Here is a 15,331-nt window from a genome sequence, read left to right on the forward strand (position 1 = left end):
TTGGGCTCTATATGATTAGCAAAGTTAACAGTTTAAACCAATGGTCCCTAATCGCAGGTCCAAGAACTGGTACCATTCCTTGTTTGTTTTTTTGTGGGGGGTTTTTGTACCAGGCAGCAGAGAAAGACTATATAAATAATTTTCTATCAATGTTTTTGACAGTCACACTTTGAAAGATATAAAGCTGACACTGGGCAGGGAGAGCAGTTAGTGCTCTAGCACAAAGTTTGTTATTGTGCTACTTATTGTTGCAAATCCAAACTCTGGTTTGTGCAAGTTTTGAAGCGCTTTACTTTGCCACCCTTAGAATCCATGATTTTTTTTTTTCCCCAAAATGATACTGAATAGGTGAATAGCTGAATATTGAACATGGTTTTTAAATTTGACTTCCTAGTTTGTTTAATATATGTAGCATTTATTTATCTCATGCATTAACACATTTTTGACATCCAAGTTAATATAGATGCCTTTATTTATCTATAAAACAACCACAAACATAGTAGACTAAGACTTATACAAGTCAATATTAAAGTGACATTTAATAAGTTGTTTCACAATTAATAATTTAATGTATGTGTCAAACAATTTTTGAACACATAAATATTTATATTTTATTTGTATATATATATTTTTTTCTTTAATTTTAATTTTGACATTTACATATTTATTTAAAAATGTATCCATTGCGGCACTTTTAGGACTTCACGTTTTAACTTGCTGTCAGTCTTTTACAAAAAACTACTGGAAATATTTATTCTAAATAATTGAATAAATATTAGTAAATTAGAACAATGCTAGTGAATTTTGCTTTTCTTTGTGACATTTTTCTCTAATTTTTATAGAGTCTTTATATATATATATATATATATAGATATATCTATATATATATAGATATATAGATATATATCTATAGATATATATATATATATCTATATATATATAGATATATCTATATATATATATATATATAGATATATCTATATATATATATCTATAGATATATATATATATATATATATAGATATATCTATATATATATATATATATATATATTTTTTTTTTAAACTTTAAAATATTTTTTATATTACACATAATCATGCATGAGCCAGATTGTTTTACATTCTATTAATAATACTGTTTAGAGTTTCATGCTGTATGGTTTGATATTACCAAAACAAACAACTGGGTGCAGCACCACACCAAAGGTGTAAAAAAAATACAGTTCAGAGTACTTGAACAGCTATTTGATAGGTCCTGAAAATCCATATTGCAAGTATACATTTGTATTTTGTTTTGGATAAGAGATGTGTTTTGGGCTGCTGAAATGGCAAGCTGATAATCACGATTGTGAATATGATTTTTCAGATTACAACTACATTATTTCCATTAAACACCCACCAGTGTGTTTTAATTAATACACATTTGTATTAATTAAAAAATGCAAAATCGATTTGACTGAGTCAAACGTATTTCATCCAGATATGACCAGAATTTTATGGCCAATTTTTGGTCTTCAGTTTTTGTAAAGCTTTGAGCTGCCAATTTCATCTTCAGCTAATGCTAATTACTCTTTATGAACTGTAAGTGGTTTGGTGTATTGGTAATATATTCTTCTAACTATCTCTCATGAGAAATCAATATTATCTACAAAGGTAATTTACTTGTTGCACTGATACCTTTATTTGTTTGCTCATTAATCTAAGGTTGTTTCTAACAATTTTGTTGTAAAATAGTGGATGAAAAGTTTTTAAAAATAATCTGATTGGTATGCTCTGATGGATAACAGCAAAAATAAATAACTGGAATCCAGGGGGCGATGGTGAGATATACTAAGATAGAAAACAAGCAATCGTGATTATTATAAAGTTAGCAGTGCAGCCCAAACTCTATGAATTTCTAAACAGTGACCAATATCTGTTTGCTTTTTAGATCCAACAAATTACTTCTTCATGTGATGTGGAATGTTTGAATTATATTTTGGACTTCTGGTGAGAATAGAGGAAAAACGTGCTGCTCCACCCATCCAGACTGGCTAGATGCTCTCATTCACATACCCTGTCCTTTCACTGCCCTTAACACTAAAACTTCTAACTCTTCTGCAACTCCCACGAGTTCAGCATTGGCACTCTGTCCATTTGTGACCCCCTTCTCTCTTATCTGCTGCCAGCACTGTTGGACTTTTTAATCCCCATCTGTATATCCAGTGCATTCCAGTGCATTAGCGGAACAAAAGAAAAACAAAAAAATCTTGTAAAGTATAACAACATAAGAACTTGTTTTGGGGATTACAAAGCCCTTACATCATATGGCATGCCCCAGTCTTATCATTCATGGCTAAGTCCTGACAATATCGCCTCCTTCAACTCCCCACAAAACCTCTCACCCTGACCACAGATCCCACGGTTGAGGTGGTGAACGATATGGAGGACCTTTGGGTGGTTGAAAACCAACCGGCTGAGTTCATCTGCCAGTTCTCCAGGCCAGTCAAAGCTCAGTGGAGGAAAGATGGGCAGCTTTTGCAGCCCGATGGCCGAAGGGTGGTAGTGGAGCAGGACTGGACTGTTGCTCGCTTGTACATTAACTGTGTTTCCGGTGCCGACACGGGAACATATTCCTGTGAGGCAGAGGGTACCTCTGTGGTCGCTTCACTTCATGTGGAAGGTGAGCTTCCCTCCACATAGAAAGGGCAACACCCTTTAAAAAAATCTCCTCGTCTTGGTCGAACTCCTAAGCAAATCTTTTGCTGCTGTTACAAAATGTATTCCCTTTTCAACAAAAGCTATATGCATCTGAATTTTACAGTATTGTTGGTAAAAAATGTCTTTTAGGAGTCTTCTTTTGTTAATGTTATATTTTTGTCTTTCCACTTCTCTAGACAAACCCATTAACATTGTCCAAGGCCTGGAAAACGTGGAAACATTTGATGGGGGTGAAGCATTGTTTGAGTGCGCCCTTTCTCGCCCTGAGAGCAAAGACTGTCACTGGCTTCTTGATGGAAAACCAGTAAAGGAATCCCCTAAAGCAGAGATTGTGTCTTTTGAAAGTGGTCGACGTCATCTGCTGCTCCTGAAAGATCTGCATGACAAAGACAGTTGCACAGTAACATTTAAAGCTGGAACAACTTCCACCTCTGCCCAGCTCACTGTCAAAGGTGCTTCCAATTTGCTTAAATTTTGGATCTTTAGACAGGCTGAAAAAGTCTGCAAATTAATTTTAGTGTTTTATAAATTGTGTAGAATCTATCCATTCTTTATCCTTCTTCTTCTTTCCCTCCTATCTTACTATATCAAAGTCATTTGGTCTTTTTTCCCTTGTGCCATTACATATTTTATTCATTGTGTTTTTCCTCTGTCCTTTGATACTTATGTTTCCTTTGTTCTTTCTTTGTTCATTCCATCGTTCCTTCCTGAATTAATCAAAGAACTTAGAACTCTGGTTTTGAGTCTGTAATTTTTACATAAATAATACATGTACTATGCGTGAATAATTTTACATGAATAAACCTGTCTGCATCGTAAGCTTTAATCACCAAGATTTTCAGCGTCACTTTGTGTTTTTATTTCTGTTTAAGGCTGGAAACTGGAGATCGTGCAGGGTTTGGAGGACAAAGTGGCCGCTGTGGGAGAGAAGGTTGAGTTTTGTGTTAAGCTTACTGAGCCTGTTCCTGCAGCAGATGTGACCTGGTACGCTAATGGCGTTGAACTCAAACCCAGCGACCTCTGGGCCATGAGGGTTAACGGCAGTTCTTATTGCCTTGTCCTGAGACAGGCCCCTCTTATGCCCCAACAAGAAATTACCTTTGCAGCCAGGGATGCACTTTCTTTGGCCAAGCTTACCATCATCAGTAAGACTTTAATAAACAAGAAGCAATGAATCTGCAGTTTTTTTGGGAGGGACGGGGGGTGTTTGTGTGTGTTTTCAACCTTTTGTGTGTCACTTCAACAGCTGTACCTGACCCCCCCGAGGATCCAGAAGTCCTCCGTAAAACCACAGAGTCTGTTGCTCTCTCCTGGTTTACTCCTCTTCATGATGGAGGGAGTCCTATCATTGGCTACAGAGTGGAAATGCGACTTGTAGACAGCGCCCTCTGGCTTCCATGTCATTCTGAGCCTGTTTGCAACACAGAATTTGTTGTGGAAAAACTGGTGCCTGGGAGTGGCTACAGGTTCAGAGTGGCAGCAATTAACAAAGCTGGGCCTGGAGAGCCTGTTGAGCTCCCTCTGACAGTGCAGCTTGGTGAGTGGACAAATACATTTGGCTAAAATATCACTGCACACTCAATTATTAGACATAGCTATTTGCTTATTGCTTCTAAATAACTTTCACATGGCATGAAGATTTATGTCTTAAGGGATGCTGTCATTATAACAAACAAAAGATTGAGGATAAGATAATCTTAATTAAATCAAATGTTTCTTTAATAAATAAACAATTAATAATATTTCAATTATGCTCATCTTTATTTAGATTTAGAATTAATCTAAATAAAATTGTTATTAGAAAGGAGGTGGTGTGAGGAGGAGGTTTATTGATTCTATTATGTTTTGCGCACAGCATTGGATTCAAAGTTATTGTGTTCATTCAGTCAAAGGTTAATTTCATTTCAGTATGTACATAATCTTAAAACATTTATTCTTATTTAGAGTCATTACACACATCTCAGAGTAACAGATTTAAAGTATTTATTTCTGTTAATTTCAGTGAGGTTTATAGTTGAACACCCAAAACTCAGGAGATAAGACCGTAACATCAGACCAATGAAAACTGTATGTATATTGAAAATACAGAAATGTTTTTAGTGATATTATGGCCTACAAAGTGCAGACACAGCAGGGATAAGTGCAGCTTTGACAGAAGCATGTAACAAAGTCAATTCAATAACCTGGGGGATAGTCCTCTTTCCAGATGAAAGGAACATTTTCAATTCATTTAAAAATCAATATCCCAGAGCCTGGAAGAAGAGCAGCAAAGTTGTTTGAAGTCTAGGGTGAAGTTTCTATAGATAGTGATGATTTGAAGAATCATGTCATTCTCAGGAATTTGTCCAAATTATAACATAACTACATAACTATTTAAATGACCAGACCCTATAAATATTTTTGCTCTGTGTGCAATGATTCTATGTATGAGTTCCACTTTTTGAATTGATTTACTGGTCTCAACCTAAAGCCAATGTATTCACACTGTTTGACTTATCCGGAACCAAATAATTTTAGGTACTGTTGCATTCATGGCATTGTTGTGCTCTAACTTCAACCATATTGTGGTAATTTCTTCAGATGTAAAACAGACAAAAGTAATAGAACAGCCCAGTCTACCTCCCGAGTCTGCGGAGGAAGGAGAACTCTATGATCTGTGGGACGCATCAGCAAAGAAACGTCGCATGAGCAGAGAGCCCACTCTGGACTCCATCTCAGAACAGCCTGAGGACAATAGCAAAGGCGGAAAAAAACAGCAGAAAGAGTCTGTGTCATCAGAAAAAGTAGAAATCACAGCAGTGGAGAAAGAGCAGGTCGATGTGTCCAAGAAACAGACAGAATCCGTTCAGTCCATCAGCTCCGAGGATCAGACAGTTACTGGCGGCTCCTCACTTGTATCTTACCTGAAAAAGAGCAGCAAGACTGAAGCAACAACAACCAGTGAGACAGAGACTCTAACAGCAGAGAAGTTCTTTGCTCATTTCCAAATGGTAGAGCAGAAAACAGTCCAGCAGACTGAATCAAAAACAACAATAATTCAAAAAACAGATGAAAAGCAACTGTCTACTCAGGAGGCCAGTATCATGGAGATCACAAAAGAGGAGGAGCCTGAGCTGACAGATGCTGCCATCAAGATTCAAGCTGCCTTTAAAGGTTACAAGGCTCGCAAAGACATGCGTCCCATCTTTAAGGAGGTTTTTAAAGACCAAACCAAAGAACCTAATGACACCATACATCTCGAATGTGTGTCAGAAGGTAAACCAGAAAAGGTGCGCTGGCTGAAGGATGGTGAACCGCTGATGGATGGCAAACATCATCATATTGATATCTACAATGATGGCACCTGTGCACTGGTCATTACTGCCATCACCACAAAAGACACTGGGGTTTACACCTGTGAGGTCACCAACAAGTTTGGAGTGACGTCTCACAGTGCTAAGGTGACAGTGGGAACGGTGAGGGAATCATCAGGCCGACGACCCCTGACAATAGGTTACAGTGCCGACAGTGAACCCGAGAGCTCTTCCGGTAGTGAGATGGACGAGTCGCTGAGACAGGCGAGCAGACGTCTCAGGCGCCTTCTTCGCACACGACTCCCACCTGATGTTGAGGAGGAACCATTTATCAGCGCAGACGAGGGCGACTTGCATCCCCCAGATCCTCATTCTTACCGGGAGGATGAAAATTACATCTACATTCGCTTTGATTCCCAATCAGAGGCTGAGATTGCCTCTAAAAGATTCCAGGAGATGTTCACGGTCCATGGAGTACCCATAGAGACCGCCATCATCGCAGCAGGGACTCACAAAGTAGAGCTGCGAATTAGAAAGATGGGCTACATTCAGGATGGTACACAGACCCCAACACAGGATCGACAGCCTCCTGCTTTATTGACTGGAGCTCCAGGTAAGCATTACAGTTTTAACTGTCTAATTCACACTTTCTGAACAATTTCACATTCAAATGTGCCACTTTTCAGCATCCTATTTTCACAGTGAAAGAAAAAGTCAAAATTATGTGAAGCTCTTCTTCCACATCTGATATATGTGCTGCCTGGTGTTTATTTTTCATATAAAAAATTGAACATGGAGGTTTGTGGTTGTTAAGTGACAAAATGTAGAAAAAAAATTCATACTTCAGGTTGATAATTATGCCAAGTATATTTTCAGTCTAGGATCAGTGTTCTTTCGCTAATTGGCCCAGTTGTTCTTGTTTCCCAGCTGCTCCAGTATTCCTGACGGAGCTACAAAGTCAGGATGTTCCTGACGGCTATCCAGTCAGCTTTGACTGCGTTGTGATTGGCAAGCCCCCTCCCACTGTTCGCTGGTATAAGGATGGCAAGCTGTTGGAAGAAAATGACCATTACATGATCAATGAGGACCAAGAGGGCTGTCACCAGCTCATCATCACCTCTGTCTTGCCCACTGATATGGGCGTTTATCGCTGCACAGCGGAAAACAGCAGTGGGATTGCCGCCACTAAAGCTGAACTTAGAGTTGACAGTAAGTAGAAGTGAATAAATGAGTATGAAAATGAAGCAAACATTTTAATAAAAAAATAAATAAATAAAAAATGAAAGCCTTTTCATCAAACATTGTTGAATAAGATATATTATTATCTCTATTAGTGTCGTGCAGCTCAGATTATGACACTGCTGCAGATGCTACTGAGACCTCATCGTATGTCAGTGCTAAAGGTTATGTGTCCAGGTAAGTACAAGTGTTAGAATATTTGACGTTCACCCTCTCAGTTGACATGCTAACTTTTGCTACTGCGATGTATGCTTTCTTCCAGTAGGGAAACTGAAACATTTGAATCCGTAAGTGAAGACGATCAGCTACCACAAGTTGTGCACGAACTTCATGATGTTCATGTCAGTCCAGGTTCACCTATTGCTAAATTGCAACTCAAAGTAAAAGGTGAGCCCACCGATATACCTGAGCTGTCGAATTACAATTTTCAATTGCCGATAAACAATTTAGGTTTTTTTTTTAAATTTAATCGTAGGATTTTTTTGTGGTGTGGGGAGGTCTGTTTTTCATTTAAACTGTTTAGTGAGACAAAGTTTTATAAAATAGATTTCTCCAAAGATGATGGATGAATAGATGAACTGAATGTATGAATTTAACATAAGATCAATGAGGATGAAGAGGGCGATATTTTCTACGTATTTCTGTCTTCTAGGGTTTCCCAAACCGAGAGTGTACTGGTTCAAAGATAGCCAGCCTCTCCGACCGTCAGAGAGGATTCAGCTTTTAGCAGAGAGAGATCTTCATGCTGTGGAGATCCTTGAAGTGAAGAGAGAGGACATGGGGGAGTACTCTGCTTATATCAGCAATGCGGCTGGTTCTGCTTATTCCTCTGCCCGTCTGATAGTACTGAGTATGTATGCACACACCTAAATAGACCTAAACTGCAAATCCATCATTTTCTGTAAGGCACAGAGCTTCAGCGTTGAGCTCAAGATCTAGCCATGCATAGTAACATTTAGATTTTTTACAGGTCCTGGGGAAATTATGCCACAGGATAAAAAAGGTAAACTACTTTTCATACTATAAAATTGCAACAGGTAATTAGACTGTAAACAAGAAACATCTCTAAACTTCCTCTGCAATGATTTTTTACAAAGATTCTAAGGAGCCGCTGGTGCCTCCACGCTTCATTGAGAAGTTCAGCAATAGAAAGGTGAAACAAGGAGCAAGCATCACTCTCTCAGTCAAGGTCGAAGGTCAGTTCACGTTGCCTTTTAAACTTCTTCACACACCCTCCCGCCTTTAATTTCCTTGCAGATTTTAGCAGGTTCTCCACCTATGCTCTTTTAGGATCTCCTACTCCCATGGTCTCCTGGCTGAAGGAGAAATCATCAGAGGATGTCTTGTGGATTAAACCTGATACTAAAGGATACAAAATAGCCAGCTCTGGTCGCCAGCACAGCCTCATACTGATGGACGTAGATAAAGAATATACTGGCATCTACACCTGTATAGCTACAAATAGGGCAGGGCAGTCGCTCTGCAATGCTCAGCTTGAGGTGGATGACAGTAAGAACAATTTTATATTTTGCATTTTATCTAAAAATAAAATAATTTTCAAAATCATGCTGTGGTATCTTCACTGCATAAAAGAAACAAGCAGACCTGACTGAAGTCTGCCAAGTGTTTGTAGTTATAAACAAGTGTATACTGCTCTCCTTTTTGACAGCACCACAACTGAAGAAAAATACTGCAGCTTCAGAGTAAGTAAGCCAATAAATAAATGTACCGCAGTTTGAATGTGCATGCAAATTAATTGCATCATGCTACAAATATGATGCACGTGTAAAATATAATTCATTTTCAGGATCCTTGGGATTACAGTTAGTCCTCCACAAGAAGAGCCTGGCAGAGGAAGTGGTAAAAATACAATAAAATACAAGCAGCAAATAATAATTTTTTTGTCATTTTTTACTGCATATTAAAAAGTGTCTAGGAAAAGTTTCCATATGTCTAGATTGCTTTTACATTTTGTCATGCAATACAAAATACTGTAGTATTCATGGTGTTTGTTTATTCACTTTTTTCTTGTACTTTTACCATACTATTAGAAGGTAAAATACCCTACTTAGGTGAAGTTGGCACAGAGGAATTCCTCATGAAACTCACTTCTCAGATCACCGAAATGGTTTCAGCAAAGATCACACAAGGTAAGTATTTGATACCAGGCAGTTTTGATAAAATATTTGGATGTTCACTTTTAATTTTAGTTTCGTACAATTTCACGCTCTGCTAGCATAGAATGTAAGCAACAAAATGAAACAGAATGTTAGGTAGCTGTAGCTTGCATGAACACCTATTATGAAATTGTGGTGTGCAGCATTTTAATTTATTGTCACCATACATGCAACAAGCTTCCAGAAGGAATGTTGGCAGAGTGCTATGACTCCTAAAATATTTACTGCCCTATTCAGAATTGGCTTTTTTTCTTGAGACATTATTCAGGAGGAAAATCATGTAACTCCAAATTGTTCCAGTTTTCTCTGTGTACAGAAAAAACATCATCTGATGTTTGCATGTCTTTCCTCCTCCTGCTGTTACTTGCAAATTGCTTTAGTCTTCCAGTCAGGTTTGGTGGCTTTCACTAATTTTTTGCTCTGCCAATTTATACATTTTGTGTAAATTAAATGTTATAATAATGAGCTACTAAAATGTGTTTTTTTTTTTATTCATTTAGAACTGACACCAAACCTGACAGTGGTGTTTTATTACTGCTTCACTGCATGCGTTGATGTTTTATTAAGTACATAAAACAACTCTATTAACCTCACACAGACCCCATTTTCTTAACACCATTATTTTAATCAGTTTCCCCATTTAAATAATTAATTTGTTATTCAGACAGCTTACAGAATCACGACGTGCTCCAGTGGATGAAATCTTGGCCCAAATCTGCCAGTATGTATACCAAATGCATCAGCATCACAACTATGCGACAAATTTTCTTTCTCGTTAAGAAATATTTATATCATTAGAATAATTTAAGGACTTTTTTTTCTCACAAACAAAAGCACAGCTGTTACATGGATTTCTTCTTTTTTTTACCTTACATACCTGAAATCTTACCAAATGCTTTCATCTATTCAAACACAATTTATTGTCTCTGTCAGCTTACAGCTGGAATACAAACTCATTGACAGGCATGTATGTATCCGCATGTTGCCACTAACGCAGCAGAAATGCATTGTTTGGCAAAAGAAGAAATTGTTTCTTGCTGATCTTTTTCAGAATTTCAGCTTCAACAAAGTAGTCATTAGTTAAAACAACACCGGGGTCTTATCACTACGATATCATCACAACCAATTTTACTCATCGTCTACTCTGACAATGAGTAGTTGGTAGAACTGTCAAATTGAACTCACTGCAAGTTTTATTAAACTTATTAAGCAAAATATTAAGAACTGGCACAAGTGTTAAAGTGAACAAATTTGTTTTTAGACAACACTTCAAAATACAACTGCCTTGACAAAATGTGTTTTTCTACACATTAAAAAAAACAATTGAAAACACTGAGAGGGCATGCCGTACATATTTTCTTTCTTTCTCAAGCATCTTTCTTAACCTTGTCATTCAAGCTTCTCTACGAGTACCAGGTGTGGACAGTGATGATGAGACCAAAACACCTTCTCCATCTCCCCATCATGGTCGATCTCGACCACCTTCCCTCATGGCAGATTCGTCCTCAGAGTCAGATGATGGAGATGCCAGAGGAGAGGTACAAGCTGTGGAACTGAGTTGTTTTGTTTGTTGTGTTAAAGAAGTTTACAAAAACTTTTCATTTTCACAATTAGTAATGGGGGAACCCACTTTCATACAAAGCTACATTTTGAGAATAAAGCTACTAGTTATTAGATATATACACATCAACAACCAATCTGACACCAACGGTAATAATTAGAGATGCACCAATCAGAATTTTTCAATGATATCTGATCTGTAGTTTTGCAAAGCTGATTTATTCAAATTTTGATTTGTCTTCAAGAAGTAGCCACTGTAAACAAGGTTTTGCTATTTCAAAACAAAGCCAAAGTAATCACAGATTTGGCATTTGAAGTTGTCTTTAGTGTTTATTGAAAATGTTTCAAAAACTTGAAAGGAAAAAAAAAGACTTCTGCAACACATTGCAGATCATTTTCATTAACAACAGAAATAAATAGGCAGAAGATGGAAGCAAGCATTAATTTCAAATGAGAGAAATTTGAACTTGGAATGAAAATAGAAAAATGAGATTGAGCATCAAAGTCATTTTATTGATTTACTTCACTGATGAGAGACCATCTGCCTTGTCATATTTTCGTAGATGTTTGACATTTATGTGGCATCTGCGGACTACAATCCCACTATTGCAAGCAAAGACTCCATCTCTCTTAAAGAGGGACAGTATGTGGAGGTCTTGGACTCAGCTCATCCTCTTAAATGGTTGGTCCGGACCAAACCCACCAAAACAACACCTTCACGACAAGGCTGGGTGTCACCGGCCTACTTGGACAAAAAACTTAAAGTATGTCTTCAGATCAACATGTTTGGATGTTGTTGTTTTTTTTAAATCTTGTTATTTTTTGCAGCAGTTTGGCTTGTTGATGACTTTGTGTTTATGAATGTTTGTCCCAGCTCTCAGCGGATGCAGGGGATCTTCCAGAAACAAGTGTAGAAGAGGTTTCCGAAGGAGAATACAAGCGGAAGTTATTGTAAATGAAGCACAATTTGAAGTCACTATAAAGCTGTGAAAACTGTAAAGACACTCTGAAGAAATTTTATTTAATTCAAACAGCCAGCTGATGCAGGACCTGATAAATGGAGAATCCGAGTTTGTCAAGGAGGTGGAATTCTTCACTTCTCACCACATGAAGCACTCTGACAGCCCAGATGCTCCACCTGATGTCTGCAGCCAGAAAGAAGCCATCTTCAGGAACGTTGATGACATCAAGTCCTTCCACAGCAAGTAAGCCCACATCTTAATTACCAGCAATATCTGTTAAACCTTTAAAAAGGACCACATCAAATACATGCATTGTATTCATGAACCTCGTCTCCCACATTTTGTTTCTAGGACATTCCTTCCAAAGTTGCATGACTGTGACACAGATGATGATGTGGCAATGTGCTTCCTGAAAAACAAGGAAGGATTTGAACATTACCTCCAGTATCTTGTAGGACAGAGCCAAGCTGAATCTGCTGTCAGTGACAAAAATATCCATCGTTTCTTTAAGGTATCTGGTTTTAAGTGGCACCTTGATTCACATGCAATCCTAGATAAATGAAGTGCCTTTCAAAAATATTCAAATCTTCTAGACTTTTTTACAGCCGTCAACAGTATAACAGTATAACTGCATAACTGCACACAATTATGAAGTGGTTTATTTTTTTAGGAATAAAAATCTATTTTATATCCAAGCTCCTTTACTCTGATAACCCTTATTGAAATCCAACTCAACCAATAGCAGAGTTAGTTTATAAAATAATAAAGGAAACAAAAAAAGGAGAGCTCAGTCCATCAAAAACAAGCAATGCAATGAATGTATTCCTGTCAACATTAATTTAAAGTAACCCTAATCAGAGATTTAAGTCTTGATCTAAAGAAACTTTTGTTTCAGAGCTTAAAAACTTATTCTGGAGATACAGAATAGACTTGACCCAGAATGTAACTGATGTAACTGTAGTAAAAGGTGGTTCTACACAGTACTGACCTTACAGGCATCAAGTACAATTTCATGCCACAATTTTCTGTTTTTTATTTGTGTGGACTTTTGAAAAACATTACTTGCACTTGACAATTGTATACGACTTTGTGTTGGTCTATCACAAAAATACCAAACTGTTCCCTGAAAAATGTTCACATTAATTTATAAATCGTTTACTCTAATAGGAGTACTCTGAGAAAGAGCAGGCGACTGCAGGCCCTGGGGATCCTCCAGTTCGAAGCATAAATGCTTACCTGCAGCAACCCCTGGAGAGGATTCAGAAGTACAAGGCCTTCCTTAAGGTGACAGATTTAACAGCCAACAAACAGACAGTCCTTTAAGTTTAATACCTTCTTAATATTGTAAATGGGTATGTAGTATGTGACTCAGATGTGCAAGTCATTTCCCATTTTGATATCTGATTATTAATCAGCCTTTCTAAATGTCTTTGGCTGCTGTCTACAGGATCTCATCCGAAACAAGGCAAGAAACGGCCAGAACTGCTGCCTCCTGGAAGAGGCGTACGCCATGGTGTCTGCACTCCCTCAGCGTTCAGAGAACACCCACCATGTCTCCCTGATCGAGAACTATCCTGCTACCCTGGAAGTTCTTGGAGAACCAATCAGACAGGTAATGGTTTCATCAGTAGCTACGCAACACAGGCCTTTGGTGGCTTTATGTTTGATTGTTTTTTTTTACTTATTTTTTCTCATTATTTTCTTGCTCAAGGGACCTTTCCAAGTGTGGGAGGGAGCTCCTGGAGTTAGAACATCCTCTAGAGGTCACCACCGCCATGTCTTCCTCTTTAGGAATTACTGTATCATTTGCAAACCCAAAAGAGACAGCAACACTGAAACACAAGCATATGTTTTTAAGAACATGATGAAGGTAAGTGATAATTTTCTGTCTGTTTTACATTTTACCACAGACTCAGTATGATTCTTGTTGTACTATTCATCTCGGTGCAGCTAAATAACATCGATGTGAACGAAACGGTGGAAGGTGATGATCGGGCCTTTGAGATATGGCATGAACGGGAGGACTCTGTGAGAAAATACACTTTACAGGCCCGAACGGTCATTATCAAGAACTCCTGGCTGCGAGACCTCAGGGAGCTGCAGCAGCGCTACAGCATGCCTGCATGGAGTGAGAGCGTTTTTTGATTCTCTTTAACTTTGTTCTTATTTTTCTGTTACTTTAATTGTTAATGTTTTATGATGTAAACATTCTTCCAGGTTCCCCTGATTTTGTAGAAATTTTGGCAAACTGCACAGCAGAGTTGGGTCAAACAATCAAACTTGCCTGCAAAGTTACTGGGGTGCCTAAACCTGTTGTTATCTGGTACAAAGGTAAGATGGTAGCAACATAATATGTGCTCATTCGCTTGGCTTTACAAAACACTGTAAGCATTAAATAACTTTTATGATGACTTTTTTAAATCAATTGGTATTCAAACTGTTGTTTTTTAGATGGACGAACAGTAGAGGCAGATCCTCATCACATCATCATTGAGGACCCTGATGGCTCCTGCACACTCATCCTGGATAACATGACTGCAGATGATTCCGGCCAGTACATGTGCTTTGCATCAAGCCCAGCAGGAAATGCAACTACACTTGGAAAAATCACTGTTCAAGGTGAGTGAGAATACAAAGTTGAAGACTTTATCATACATTCCTTCACATTACCAATGATGTTTTTATCCCCTATTCCTCCTTCCCAAAGTTGCGCTAATATTTTGCATAGCACAGATTAAAAAATATATAGCTGCCCTTTGCAGTCAATAAGGAGTTGGCGCCCTCTGCTTTCTGCTAAAAATAGTGTGTTTTAAGTGTTTTGTGTACTGCTCTTATATCTGTGAAGATTTTGCTGCTTAATAGGAAGCAAATGAAGTATATTTTTTGACACAAACACCTAAACATCGCATGTATCTTTTGTGTATTTGACACAGTGCCTCCTCGTTTTGTAAATAAAATGAGAAATGCTGTCTTCGTTGCTGGTGAAGATGCTCAGTTCACTTGTGTGATACAAAGCGCCCCCAGCCCAAAAATAAGGTAGGACTGTCTGAAGTACAGCTAATGCTGCTCATTCTTGACTTTTGAAGATTCTGGTTCCTTTCAAAAAGCATTTTTATTCATTTTATTTTGTCACAATTAGTCAGATTATAACCACAAACTTCCTTGTATTTTCTTAGAATCTTAAATGAAAGGCCAACCAAAGTAATATTCAACTAATTCTAACAGAAGGAAATGTTTCAACTATTTGAGCATTTAGAGTCACATGGTTCACTAAGAATCAATAACACACGTCTGAGGTCTCCACGCAATAGTTGTATTAAATTTCAGAGTTTTACATTTGAACATTTTCTTAATAATACCAGTATTTATCATCTTCTTTTTACTTCACACTTATGTGTTGT

General features: G+C 37.7%; 1 protein-coding gene across 12 annotated transcripts in view; it reads left to right on the forward strand.

Annotated features, from left to right (window-relative positions):
* obscnb (obscurin, cytoskeletal calmodulin and titin-interacting RhoGEF b) overlaps nt 1-15,331 on the forward strand; it is a 53,993-nt gene that overhangs the window by 34,177 nt on the left and 4,485 nt on the right. For 8 of the 12 annotated variants that reach the window (XM_055033232.1, XM_055033238.1, XM_055033234.1 and 5 more), the window contains 28 exons: nt 2,395-2,661; nt 2,876-3,151; nt 3,572-3,844; nt 3,946-4,236; nt 5,280-6,605; nt 6,920-7,201; nt 7,327-7,408; nt 7,494-7,618; nt 7,884-8,081; nt 8,202-8,234; nt 8,329-8,427; nt 8,522-8,740; nt 8,901-8,934; nt 9,039-9,091; nt 9,283-9,381; nt 10,073-10,129; nt 10,807-10,946; nt 11,532-11,732; nt 11,843-11,919; nt 12,003-12,173; nt 12,282-12,441; nt 13,098-13,214; nt 13,378-13,542; nt 13,642-13,800; nt 13,881-14,058; nt 14,148-14,261; nt 14,382-14,549; nt 14,864-14,966. In XM_055033232.1, coding sequence (XP_054889207.1) covers nt 2,395-2,661; nt 2,876-3,151; nt 3,572-3,844; nt 3,946-4,236; nt 5,280-6,605; nt 6,920-7,201; nt 7,327-7,408; nt 7,494-7,618; nt 7,884-8,081; nt 8,202-8,234; nt 8,329-8,427; nt 8,522-8,740; nt 8,901-8,934; nt 9,039-9,091; nt 9,283-9,381; nt 10,073-10,129; nt 10,807-10,946; nt 11,532-11,732; nt 11,843-11,919; nt 12,003-12,173; nt 12,282-12,441; nt 13,098-13,214; nt 13,378-13,542; nt 13,642-13,800; nt 13,881-14,058; nt 14,148-14,261; nt 14,382-14,549; nt 14,864-14,966 — 5,467 coding nt within the window. The remainder of the gene's footprint in view (nt 1-2,394; nt 2,662-2,875; nt 3,152-3,571; nt 3,845-3,945; nt 4,237-5,279; nt 6,606-6,919; nt 7,202-7,326; nt 7,409-7,493; nt 7,619-7,883; nt 8,082-8,201; nt 8,235-8,328; nt 8,428-8,521; nt 8,741-8,900; nt 8,935-9,038; nt 9,092-9,282; nt 9,382-10,072; nt 10,130-10,806; nt 10,947-11,531; nt 11,733-11,842; nt 11,920-12,002; nt 12,174-12,281; nt 12,442-13,097; nt 13,215-13,377; nt 13,543-13,641; nt 13,801-13,880; nt 14,059-14,147; nt 14,262-14,381; nt 14,550-14,863; nt 14,967-15,331) is intronic. The other 4 variants (XM_055033237.1, XM_055033239.1, XM_055033243.1 and 1 more) reach the window with 2 other exon arrangements.

Source organism: Poeciliopsis prolifica, unplaced genomic scaffold (assembly GCF_027474105.1).
Source record: "Poeciliopsis prolifica strain line A6 unplaced genomic scaffold, Auburn_PproV2 SCAFFOLD008, whole genome shotgun sequence".
In the NCBI taxonomy this organism is placed as follows: Eukaryota; Metazoa; Chordata; class Actinopteri; order Cyprinodontiformes; family Poeciliidae; genus Poeciliopsis; species Poeciliopsis prolifica.